This window comes from Myotis myotis, unplaced genomic scaffold (assembly GCF_014108235.1).
Source record: "Myotis myotis isolate mMyoMyo1 unplaced genomic scaffold, mMyoMyo1.p scaffold_m19_p_17, whole genome shotgun sequence".
NCBI classification, from domain to species: domain Eukaryota; kingdom Metazoa; phylum Chordata; class Mammalia; order Chiroptera; family Vespertilionidae; genus Myotis; species Myotis myotis.
This window is the reverse complement of record NW_023416321.1, coordinates 21,327,068-21,340,554: the sequence shown is the minus strand read 5'-3', so window position 1 is coordinate 21,340,554 and position 13,487 is coordinate 21,327,068. Positions and strand designations below refer to the sequence as shown.

General features: G+C 38.6%; 1 protein-coding gene across 14 annotated transcripts in view; it reads right to left on the bottom strand.

Moving 5' to 3' along the window:
- BRIP1 (BRCA1 interacting protein C-terminal helicase 1) overlaps positions 1-13,487 on the bottom strand; it is a 131,154-nt gene that overhangs the window by 63,149 nt on the left and 54,518 nt on the right. For all 14 annotated transcript variants that reach the window (XM_036340210.1, XM_036340212.1, XM_036340214.1 and 11 more), the window contains 5 exons: positions 12,686-12,885; positions 9,361-9,493; positions 7,550-7,704; positions 599-764; positions 348-488 (listed from right to left, as the gene is read on the bottom strand). In XM_036340210.1, the coding sequence (XP_036196103.1) occupies positions 348-488; positions 599-764; positions 7,550-7,704; positions 9,361-9,493; positions 12,686-12,885 (795 nt within the window). The remainder of the gene's footprint in view (positions 1-347; positions 489-598; positions 765-7,549; positions 7,705-9,360; positions 9,494-12,685; positions 12,886-13,487) is intronic.

Below are 13,487 nucleotides of genomic sequence, written 5' to 3'. Positions count from 1 at the left end.
AAACACATAAATAAATAATTAAACAATAGAAACTATGGTAAAGAAGTTGAATTTTGTTTTGGTTTTCATTTTTATTTTTTAAAAAAACACATTAAAACTTATTTAAATGAGGAAATTGCAATACAGTCTTTGCACCCAAAGTATATATTTTTATTCAGTGGGTTGAAGGAATGCATTCATTAGTATTTCTTTTTTGTTGACACTATCAAGTAGCTGACAGATTTTCCTTTATTCTAAAACTGAAATGTTGATTTTCCTATCAGGATCTGTTTGCTTGTACTTCCAATTTGTTTATGTGCAATTATATTGAGGTAAAAAGACTGAACGCCTTCAAAAAAAATCCTAACCTGTGAGTTATTAATGACATGATTAGCTTCCAGTTGGATAGTAAATGTAACACCCAGTTCTGATGAAAAGGATTTCATTGGTGATAACGTCCCAGATGTCAAAACAATCGTCCACACTTTGCCATTAATATCTGAAAAGGCCTAGAAAGAAACACCATTAGATATATAAAATCATCTTTAAAAGAGTCAGCACATTTATTTGTTTGTATTGAGTTAGAAGATAGAATTTTCATATACAACAATCAGCTTACCACAGCTGGATTTAAGCACCAAAAGTTTAGCACATGAACTGCAGTTTTCTGTCGTGAATGTTTCTTATTTTTTTGTGGAACAAAGAACCCATTTTTATCAGAAATATCACTCTGATTTATCCAAGAATAAGTCTGTTGAATAGCAACTTTATAATCATCTGCAAACCTAAATGAAAGTAAATGTTAATTAAATGGCAAAGCTTTATAAAACCTGTATTGTCACAGCCACATACAAGAAAAAAATTGATTATATTAAAACCGAGTCCTGTATCTTCCCCAAAATTATATTTTGCCTATGAAACACCTACCACTAATTAAATTCAGTAATTCTGATAGAAAATAAGCCATTAAGTCTTAGAAGCAACCCCCTCTTATAGAGATTAGATATCATCTAACCATCCACCCTTTATCATTCTCCTCCCGATGATCAAACACTACATAAATCATGGCAGAGCCAGAATTAAAATCCAAGCCTCCTAACTCCTAGTCCAGAGCTCTTTGTACTCTGTTACATCATTAGTTATAAAATAGATAACTAGCATTGTTGTTAGAAAAAACTAAAGTCGCTTATACTTTTTTATTACATGAGAAAGTAGGAAAACATTCATTTTTACTGAAAGTTTAAAAAGTTCAGGAGACTACAAAAATGTTAACTTCCTTTAATATTTGGGTCTCAGTCTTCATTTATTTTTAACAAAGGTATTGAACCAGATGGCCTCTATAATCCCATCATTTTATAATTTCTTTCAATCAGAGGCTATAAACACCTAGGCTTAAAGAGAATAAAATGTGGTATTCTCTACCAGTCCTCAATTTTTCTCTTAGAGAGATAAGGTCTCAATGTTCAAGGCAGGAACCCTACAATCTGTGAAGAGAATTTTATAAAAATATTGAGAGCTAAAAACTATAAAACCCTTAGAAGAAACATAGGGGGAAATCTTCATGACATCAGATTTATCCATGGTTCTTGGATATACCCAAAGCACAAGTAAGTAAACTGACTTTAAAGAAATAAATTGGACTTCAAATTTTTAAAACTTTTATATATAAAGGATACTATCAAGAGAGTGAGAAGACATCCAGAGAATGGAAGAAAATATTTGTAAAGCATGTATCTGATACAGGATTAACATGCAGAATCCTATCTAATAATAGACAAACATGGTAATTAACCATACCTCCGCTACACTTCCCATTGGCTAATCAGGGTGATATGCAAATTGACTGCCAACCAAGATGGCAGCTGGCAGCCAGGCAGCTGAAGTGAACATGAGGTTTGGTTGCCCCGATGATGGAGGAAGCCATGGTTCCCCGCCTGCGGGGCCGAGCTCTAAGCTACATTCTAAGCAACAATGTTTCAATTATAGAAGCTAAACAAACCCCAGATACCTGCTTTCAGCCAGCCGGCTTCAGAGCTGGAGCTGCAACAAAGTTTCAATTACAGAAGGTAAATAAATCCCAGAATAATAAAAAAAAGAGCCCTGACTGGTTTGGCTTGGTGGATGGAGCGTCCACCTGCGGACTGAAAGGTCCCAGGTTTGATTCCAGTCAAGGGCAAGTACCTTGGTTGCAGGCACATCCCCAATAGGGGGTGTGCAGGAGGCAGCTGATCGATGTTGCTCTCTCATCAATGTTTCTAACTTTCTATCCCTCTCCCTTCCTCTCTGTAAAAAAAATCAATAAAATACATTTTTAAAAAAAGAAAAAAAGGAGAGACTGGGAGCTTCAGTTACAGGCTTGGCCTGCCTGAAAAGGCAGGCTGGCCAGGCACCCCAGTGGGGACCCCCACCCTGAAGGGGGTGCAGGCAGCCTGAAAACAGCCCTCAGCCACTCATCCAGGCTGGCCAGGCACCCCAGTGGGGACCCCCACCCTGAAGGGGGTGCGGGCAGCCTGAAAACAGCCATAATCCCCTCACCCAGGCTGACCAAACACCCAAGCGGGACCCCCACCCTGATCCGGGACAACATTCAGGGCAAACCAGCCAGCCCCCATCCGTACACAAGGCCTCTATCCTATATAGTAAAAGGGTAATATGCAAACTGACCCTAACAGCAGAAAGACTGGGAATGACTGGTCACTATGACACACACTGACCAGCAGGGGGCAGACACTCAATGCAGGAGCTGCCCTCTGGTGATCCGAGAACTCCCCACATGGAGGAGCTCTGCTCAGCCACAGGCAGGCTGATGGCTGCCAGTACAGCGGTGGTGGTGGGAGCCTCTCCTGCCTCCTCAGCAGCGCTAAGGATGTCCAACTGCAGTTTAGGTCTGCTCCCCACTGGCAAGTGGACATCCCCCAAGGGCTGCCGGGCTGCCAGATGAATGTCTGATTGCCAGCTTAGGCCCAATCCCCTGCGGAGCAGGCCTCAGCCAGCAGATGGTCATCCCCCGAGGGATCCCAGACTGTGAGAGGGCACAGGCCAGGCTGAGGGACCCCCCGCCCCGAGTGCACAAATTTTAGTGCACCAGGCCTCTAGTCTATATATATAAAAGCCTAAGCGACTGAACGACTGGTCAACCAGTCGCTATGACACACAATGACCAGCAGGGGGCAGACGCTCAATGCAGGAGTTGCCCCCTGGTGGTCAGTGTGCTCCCACAGCAGAAGCGCTGCTCAGCTGACAGGCGCCAGATGTCAGACTCACAGCTGGCAAGAGCAGCTGTGGTGGCGCAAGCTTCTCCTGCCTCCACAGCAGCGCTAATGAGCTGCGGCGGTGGCAAACACAGTGGGGCAGAGATGAGTAGGAGCAGCGCAGCACCTGACTCGGGCTGGACTCCTCCCCAACCACCTGTACTTCGTGCACTACTACATCCCTCTGGGGATGTTGGATTGCCAGTCACCGCCCGATCCCCACAGGGGATCCAGCAGTCCGACATCCCCCAAGGGGTCCTGGATTATGAGAGGGCGCAGGCCAGGCTGAGGGACCCCACCAGTGCATGTGCACCGGGCCTCTAGTATATAAACAACTCCTACAGCCCTGGCCATGTAGCTCAATTGGTTGGAGCATCATTCCATACAACAAAAGGCTGTGGGTTTGATTCCTAGTCAAGGCACATACCTAGGTTGAAGGTTCAATCACCTATCAGGGCATGTACAGATGGCAACTGATGGATGTTTCTCTTTCACATTGGTCTCTCCTCTCTCTCTCTCTTTCTCTCTTTCTCTCTCTCTCTCTCCTCCCCCCCCCCCAAATGAATAGAAACATGTCCTTAGTGAGAATTATAAATAACTCCTACAACTCAACAACAAAAAACCCAATTCAAAATGGATTTGAATAGATATTTCCACAATAATGATATACAAATGGACAATAAGCACATGATAAGATGCTTGACATTTCTAGCCATTAGGAAAATATAAGCCAAAACAACAGGAGATACCACTATGCCCATTAGAATGGCTACTATTAAAAACAAAAACAGAAAGAACAAGTGTTGGCAAGGATGTGGAGAAATTGGAACTCTTGTGTGTAACTATGAGAATCTAAAATGTGCAGCTGCTGTGAAAAACAGTATGTTGGTTCCTCAAAAACTTAAATACAGAATTAACATATGATCCTGCAATTCCACTGCTAGGTACATACTCAGAAGAAGTCAAAGAAAGGACTCAATATGATACTCCTACATAAGTGTTCACTGTAGCATTATTCACAACTAGAAGCCCAGTGCACAAAATTCATGCACATTAAAAGGGAATTAATTGCCCTAAACAGTTTGGCTCAGTGGATAGAGCATCAGCCTGCAGACTCAAGGGTCCCGGGTTCGATTCTGGTCAAGGGCATGTACCTTGGTTGCGGGCACATCCCCAGTGGGGAGTGTGCAGGAGGCAGCTGATTGATGTGTCTCTCTCATCAATGTTTCTAACTCTCTATCCCTCTCCCTTCCTCTCTGTAAAAAATCAATAAAATACATTTTTTTTAAAAAGGGAATTAATTAGCAGAGATATTTTAATATTGCTATTTGCCCTTTCTCTATAATAGAAGTGTGAGAGATGAAAGGAAATTAGTAAAATGTATATGAAAATAATATATAAATTATTTTATATTTATATTATTATATAAATAATATATAAATTAATAAACAGTAACAAAAGGATATAACAACAGAGGCATGATATAAAAACGACAAAAACATGATATGAAAACTACAAAAACATATGAAAACAAAAACATGATATAAAAACAACAGTGATGCAAACAATGACTGATAAAGTGATTAAACTTATTCTAATATCTCCCTGTACACCACATTAAGAGTGAAAACACTTTCAGAGTGCTTGACTAATTTCCCTTGTGATGAAGTACTTAGAACTTTAACTGTAACGTCACATGCTCTTCAAACTCGAAAGAAAGCAACATATAACTGACCATGTGCGAAAATGGGTTCAGTAGGAATATGTCTACTCTATCTAGAGTTTGTCCTTGAGATTTATTAATAGTCATCACAAATGCTGGCATCACGGGAAACTGTCGTTGAATCAATTTAAATGGGAGGCCAGTGTCAGATAGGGACAAATCAATTCTTGGAATCAGAACAACCTCTCCCTCTGCAGATCCTGTTAATACTTCAGCTTCGGTAATGTTAGGTCATAATCTTTTGATAATAAATCTGGTACCATTACAAAGACCCCATTTACTATTAAGATTTCTCAATAGCATGATGATTGCACCCACTTTCAATTTTAATGTATGACACGGCATTCCCAAAGGAGTAATACTATTAAGAAATTCGGTGGGAAAATTTTCCTTTTCACCATCATCTGTGGAATCAATGGAATCATCACTCAAATATGTGTGAAAATCTCCATCGAGTATATCCAAAATTTCTTCATTTAATTTTTGAACATGCTCATTTTTTGGACAAAGAATTGCACGTTTAGATATATTTTTAATATTATCTATAGATATAGTATTTCCAAAGGTAGCTTCAATAATAGATCCATTACAAATCATTTCACAGGGGATTTCAATAATATCCATTCCTAAATGAAAACTGCTATCAAGTTTGCCATCTCCAAGTTTTACTAACCATCCACTATAAGCAGAATCCTCTGATCTCATATTTGTTGTAAGAGACAACTTTCTGAAACATCCCCAAACATTGCATTACTTTAAACTCGTTTGTACTATGGCCAATCACATAGCATGCAGTACAATACTGAGACATTGTCAAAAATCTCCTCTGAGAAAGAGAACTTTCCCACCAAGTATAACATTCAAATTTGTCTTAGTAATCTGTCTATGGCGTTTATAGCATGACTGGATGCCATGGTGCATTCATCAATAGGGAAAAGTTGCGCCTTTTTAATAGTTTTAGCAACTTCACTCTTTATATTGAGTCTAGAAATTGAAGTTTCATTTAATGGAATCGGTAATTTATATTGGGAATGAAAGGTGCTTCCACTGAGAAGTAAATTTACAGCAATTCCTGTAGATGCTGTGGGTAAAACAGTACCACCACAACCTCTAATATAATGTATTAAAACTTTATACAGATATGCAGGTGAATAGGATTCCTAGCTGGCAGGCCCCTGACAGCAAGCTGGCCACCTGTGGATTCCGTAAGGAATGGGGCTCCCTCCTCCCTCCTGTCAGGGTCCGGGCTGCAGGTGAATGGGGTTCCTGGCTGGCAGGCCACTGACAGCAAGCTATTCAATAGCAGATTCTATGAGGAATGGGGCTGCCTCCTCCCTACTGTCAGGGTCTGGTTTGAAGGCCGGACTCAGTACTTCCACGCTCAGCTCCGAGGGTGGGTTCCTGCCTGAAACCTCGCCCTCCGGGAAACAGCTGGGGGAGGGCACAGCCGTTTCCAAGACGACCCCTGCAGGACTGACTTCCTTCCGGTTGGTCAAGGTTCTGGACATGATGTTACACCCAGGGTTTTTGTATAAGTAGATTGGCAAAAGGTGCAAACAATTCAAATGTACATCAATATGGTAAACTAAATGTGATATATATATAGAATATTAATCAGCCATTAAAAAGAATGCTATTCTGATATATGTTACAGCACAGATGAATCTTGAAAAGTGAAATAAGCCAGACACAAAAGAACAAATATATATGGTTCCACTTATATGAGATACCAAGAAAGGGCAAATCCATAAAGATCAAAGTAGAATAGACGCTGTGAAGAGAGGAAAATGGTAGATATTTGGGAGATATTGTTTCATGGGTATAGAGTTCCTATATGGGATGACAAAAAAGTTCTAGAAATGGTTAGTGGTGGTGGTTGCACAACAATATGAATCTACTTAATGCTACTAAAATGTACACTTAAAAATGTTTAAGAGGATAAATTTTATGTTATGTACATAATACCACAATTTAAAAAACAAAATACTAGAATCAGGGAGTACCATAACTGCTTTTCATTTTCCACAATTCACTAAATAGAGGCTTTATGCAATAAGAAACTTTCTAATACTGGAAGAAACATATGTAAACTATACTTAAAAGGTAACTTAAATGCTTAAATTTAGTCCTAGAGAACTATAAACTTAATGGTGAATTAGTGTATCTATTGATTTCAATACTTATTTCCATTAATAAAGACTAATTTCAATTAATCTGAATCTGTGCCAAGAAGAGCAATATTTCCACCAATTGTTTATTATTATCCTATGTACTCATACAAAATTAGAATGTACTAAACACATGCTAACATCCAGTAAGGCTAATATTTTTTTTAAAATATATTTTATTGACTTTTTACAGAAAGGAAGAGAGAGGGATAGAGAGTTAGAAACATTGATGAAAGAGAAACATCGATCAGCTGCCTCCTGCACACCTCCTACGGGGATGTGCCCGCAACCAAGGTACATGCCCTTGACCGGAATCAAACCTGGGACCTTTCAGTCTGTAGGCCGCCGCTCAATCCACTGAGCCAAACCAGTTAGGGCAAAGCTAATATTTTTAAGAGAAAAAATACAGATCAGATATCTTCATTTACCTGCTATTTTGCCTAAAAAGATAGTCAAGCACCATAAAAAGTCCTTTAAGCATTATTTGAGTTGAAGCACTAATAACAGGTAATTCTCTTGTCTCCTCTTTACCATGAACCAGTAACATTTTTTCTTCTTTTTGAAGGACAGCAGAAAAATGTCCCTATAAGAAATTACAATATTAAGTATACAGTGGGGAAGTGTTAAGCAGTAAAACAAACTTTTCAAAGCTATAATGAAACCCAAATGAAATATACATTGAAATTTTAGGCAAACATTACTAATACACAAATGCTAACAATATGCTTTAGGTTCCCACATTATTGTCAAAGACCTTTAATAAAATTATATATTTAGGAGGTTCATTACATCTTCAGGTAATCAGGATATTATTTAGTACCCTTCAAAAGTAATGAACTACATAAAAATGTACTTACTAAATGGCTTCTCCATGGAGCTTAAAAGAGTTGATATGTCACCTAAATGTCTGAATTATTTTCAGTGTACTCCGATACTCAAAATAATACGACTATATTACAAGAAAAATTAAATGAATGAACCAAAGCTAATTCTAAAATTCAAATGGCAGAGTAAGGCCAAGAATAGCCAAGATCATTCCAAAGGAAAAGAACAAAGTGAAGAGATATGCCTTACCAGATATATCAGCATTTTTCTAACAGTAATAACACATGATAGTTTAGATCAGTGGTTCTCAACCTTCCTAATGCCGCGACCCTTTAATACAGTTTCTCATGTTGTGGTGACCCCCAATCACAAAATTATTTTCGTTGCTACTTCATAACTGTAATTCTGCTACTGTTATGAATCATAATGTAAATATCTGATATGTAGGATGTATTTTCATTGTTACAAATTGAACCTAATTAAAGCATAGTGATTAATCACAAAAACAATATGGAATTATATATATGTTTTCTGATAGTCTTAGGCGACCCCTGTGAAAGGGTTGTTAGACCCCCAACAGGGTCACGACCCACAGGTTGAGAACCGCTGGTTTAGATAAACAGAATCATAGAATAGAGTTCAAAATTAAATTCACACATGAATGAAAAATTAGATGTGACAGATATGGCATTACAAATAGAGGGAAAAGTGGACTATTTAGTAAATGATGAGAAAATTCACTATCCATACAGGAAATCAAAATGGATTTCCTACCTCACGAGATAACACAAAAACAAATCACATACTCATAACATTTTGCACACTATTTCATAATGTTCACAGTATCCCATAGCCCACTTATGATCTCCATCCACCTAGGTTTATATAACCACTATTCTGAGAACAAAATATGAACTTCTTACCTATTTATTTTCCAAATTTTTAACTTTTACAATTAACAAAATAAATTTACAACCTAAAAATATTGACTTCTTTTATCTTTGAAGTAGTGGTCCAGCGCGCGAAATCACGTGAGACCCAGACCTGTGGGAAATTGCGCGATACCTGGGACCCCCAAGTCCCACCGTGCCACGAGACCCAGAGTCAAGTCCCTGCCCACCGTGTGCACCTCGCCACGCACGCAGCCTCCTGGTGACCAGACTTCGGTCCTTACGGCATTAGGACCACTGGGTTTTTATAATATAGATAAGCAATTCATTTCTTTAAGCCTCATTTCCTTCAAACTAAATACTACTACTTTTTCATCCATAATTTATGCCATCACACATAAGCCTATCAAACTTACATAATAAAATTTTAAAACAAATTGCTATATTTTTTACCCTGGATAAAACTTATTCACTATTAATCATTTCTAATTCACTAAATGAATTTCCACAGATGGAAATCTTACCTGCAAAATGGGAAAAGTAGCAGTGGTGATGCCCATTTTGTGGAAATTTAAGAGCATTTCACTTCCACTCCATATTTTACAGGATGATTCATAATCCCGTTCCACAAGATGTTCAGAGTTTGCTTCTAACCAACTGGAATAAAATAAAATAGTCCCCATCAACCAGTATCATCCTATAGGCACCATTTTCACAGAACAGAGAATTGAGATATGTTCATCTGGATTCCTTGAAGCTCTTAGGACACAAATATGGATTAATTAAGACATATTTGTGTCCTAAAAGCATGCAAATCTCATACCAGTATTACAAAATAAACATCCACATAGCTAAAAAGCAAGCTTTCAATCAGAAAACAAACAAACAAACAAACAGGCTTTTATTCACAAAAGAAAAACAGGCAGCGTTTTGTGGATTCAGCTGCTTTACTTGACTCTCTCCGAATGAGAGCCATGTCTTAGGAGCTTCATCCCAAATACACATTAAAGAAAATACAAAACTACCTAATAAAAAAATTTAAGTTACATATTAACACACAAAAAAGATAATTAGTAGAGCCCTGGCTGGTTTTGCTCAGTGGGTAGAGCATTGGCCTGCGGGCTGAAAGGTCCGTGGTTCCATTCCCGGTTAAGGGCACATGCCTGGGTTGTGGGCTCGATCGCAGTAGGGGGTGTGCAGGAGGCAGCCGATCAATGAGTCTCTCTCATCATTGATGTTTCTCTCTGTCCCTCTCCCTTCCTCTCTGTAATCAATAAAAATATATTTTTTAAAAAAGTGAATTACTAGAAAATATATAAATATATTCATTAATTTGTATACACATGTACATCCAATAAGTGCTTAAATGCCAATTATTATGCCAGACAACTATACTAGGTAGTAGAAATACAGCTGTACATAAAATAGGGAAGGCCCTTATTCTCATGGAAATTACATTCTACTAAAGGAAGAAAGAAATTTAGAAACAAATACATGAACAAGAAAATATCAGGTAGTAATAAGAAGTATAATGAAACTAAATTAGATTAATATAATCTAATTGCTACTTTAATTTGAATATCAAGAAGGCTCTCCCTGAGGTAACATTTATTCTAACAATTGAAGGCAAATGTACTTGGTCATGGCAGTATTAAAAGCAAAATGTACCCAGTCCTGGGAGAATCAGAAGAAATCATGCAAAGATCCTGAGGTGGTTCACAAATTATCCTCCTTTAAGGACCTGAAGAAAGCCAATGTATTTGCAACACAATGGGCAAAAAGGAATAATGGTATGAATAATGTTAGAGTGATAAGCAAGAATCAGATCATGTTAAGCCAGGATAAGAAATTTGAATTCTATTCAAAATGCAATGGGAAGGTTTTAAATGGAGGATTTTAAATAAGAGAGAGAGAGAGAGACCATCTATTCTAAGTGTTTAAAAGATGATTCCTGCTTCCAAGTCACAATGGAGAAAGGCAAGAGTGAAAGCGGAGACTGGTTAGGAGGCTGTTACAGTATTCTAGTTGAATGGTAGACATGAGACTGAGGAATTTGGGATATATTGTGCAGGTGGCATTTACAAGACACTGATAAATTGAATGAGGTGGGGCGGTAATCGAGAATTATACTTAAATTTTCTATTTGAGAAACTGATTAGTTCTGTTTGCTTAGATGAGAAAGACAGGGGGTTAGGTAGGGGAAGGGAATAAGTTTTGTTTTGGAAAGCTGAAATTTTATATCCAAACAAAGATATAAAGTATAGTTGGATTTATGAACATAGCACTCCTCGGAGAGACTGGGGCTAGACACAGGTTCAGGCCTCGGCAGTACTGCTGTGGACTGGGTTATATAACTTAGGAGAAATGCAGAGCTAGAAATGAAATGAGGTCCTAGGACAAAGTCCTGAGGCACTTCAATATTTAGACATCAAACAAAACAAGAACTATCAAAAAATTGAGAAAGAATGGACTCATTATGCATAAACATGCACTAAATGATAAATTTGTATAGGAGGACAAGAACTAAGCATAGGGGGGTGGGGTGAGAAGGAGGTTTTCACAACAGAAATTTGTGTATACCTTTTCTGTTCAAACATGTGACTATGTAACTTTCACATTTTTAAAAAGTATACTGTTAAAGGAACAGAAAAATGCTGAGATAAATGAAATAGGATGTAGAGTCAGGGGAGGTTTTTTCTAAGATCCTATATAATAAAAGCCTAATATGCTAAGTGTCCGGTCATCCATTCAACCAATCAAAGTGTAATATACTAATGATATGCTAAGACTGCTCAACCACTCGCTATGATGTGCACTGACCACCAAGGGGCAGACAGTTGACTGGTCGACCATTGGCTATGACGTTCACTGACCAACAGGGGCAGATGCTCCAACTGGTAGGTTAGCTTGCTGCTGGGGTCCAGCCGATCAGGACTGAGTGATACAGGCTGGACACACCCTGGAGCCCTCCCACGATCCCTCCCCAGCTGGCCAACCTCCCACATCCCTCCCCGGCTCCAATCGTGCACCAGTGGGGTCCCTCGGCCTGGCCTGCGCCCTCTCGTAATCCAGGCTGAGGGATCCCCCCCAAGTGCACGAATTTCACACCAGACCTCTAGTAAAGAGATAAAAAACCTAATGTCTAATGAAAGAGAAATTATGTAATATAAATCTTAATGAAATTACTACTAAATATATTATTTTATAGTACTGAAATATTGGTTAATTGAAATTCATTAAACCAGAATTCTACTCAAACTGGATGATAAAGCAATAAATTAAAGCCATATCCAGAATTTTAAAATGTTAATTAAAACCATTAATTTACGCCGAAGCCGGTTTGGCTCAGTAGATACAGCGTCGGCCTGCGGACTGAGAGGTCCCGGGTTCGATTCCGGTCAAGGGCATGTACCTGGGTTGCGGGCACATCCCCGGTGGGAGGTGTGCAGGAGGCAGCTGATCGATGATTCTCTCTCATCGATGTTTCTAACTCTCTATCTCTCTCCCTTCCTCTCTGTAAAAAATCAATAAAATATATTTAAAAAAAAAAAAACCCATTAATTTATGTACAGCCCAATGTCCTATACACAGTATAAGTGGCTGTTAAATTATCCTGTTAAATTAAGAATAAGATTCACAATTATCAATTTAAAAAAATCTATTCTGTCCATTATGTTCTTTTGAATAAGACAAAAGTTTGGACTAGGCCTATTTTTAAAAGTTTAACTGATAAGGAACAATCCATTTCCAAAGTAGCCTGGTCAAAGTTTGCTAACAATACTCTGCAAAATAAAACATGTTTTTAATACAAAGGCAGCACAAATGACACTGATAGACAAATGTTCTTACTTAATGAGACTGCAGCACACAGCTTGTAAGGGTTCATGGTCTTTCTTCCTTATGTTATTGTTGACCATGCTATCTAGTTCATCTCGAGCAAACCGAAGCTGAACTTCCGTTATACTATAACTTGCTGATTCCCGAGCACAGTCCTCAATGTTATGAGCTTCATCTAAAATGACAACCTGTTCTTTCAGATTGATATCCATCTATAAGATAAAAAAAATTCCCCGTAAAACTTTCAGCAAAATGCATTTAATAGCAGTAGGTGAGATGTTTCATTTAAAAATTCACACTATAGGCCAATATTGCACGTGCAACTGATTCCAGGCCTTAAAACTTCTAAAGCACTAAAGCCAACCAAATATCAGCTCAACATTACAAAGTTTGCCATTTTTCACTCTCAAAATACTTTGCAAACCTATCACAACCAAAATAATGTGTTAAGTGAGCCTGGATTCAAGTATAGCTGGCTACACAAAGGAGCATAAAAATCCCTCTATGAAGGGATCTCCAACATAATTTAAAAAGCAGAGTAAAAAAAAAAACCTTTAAAAGTAAAATAACTCATTTCTGGATAATAAAGACCATTATAAACTTATGAACAAAAATAGATACAGAGGCAGAGCTGTCTCGAACAGACTGTCAAACTACAGCAGGAAGGCCGGGGAAGGTGGGAGGGAAGGAGGGGGGTGGGTAAGAGATCAACCAAAGGACTTGTATGCATGCATATAAGCATAACCAATGGACATAAGACACTGGGGGGTAGGGGAGGCCAGGGGAATGTCAAGGGCGGGGGAAAAAAAAAGGA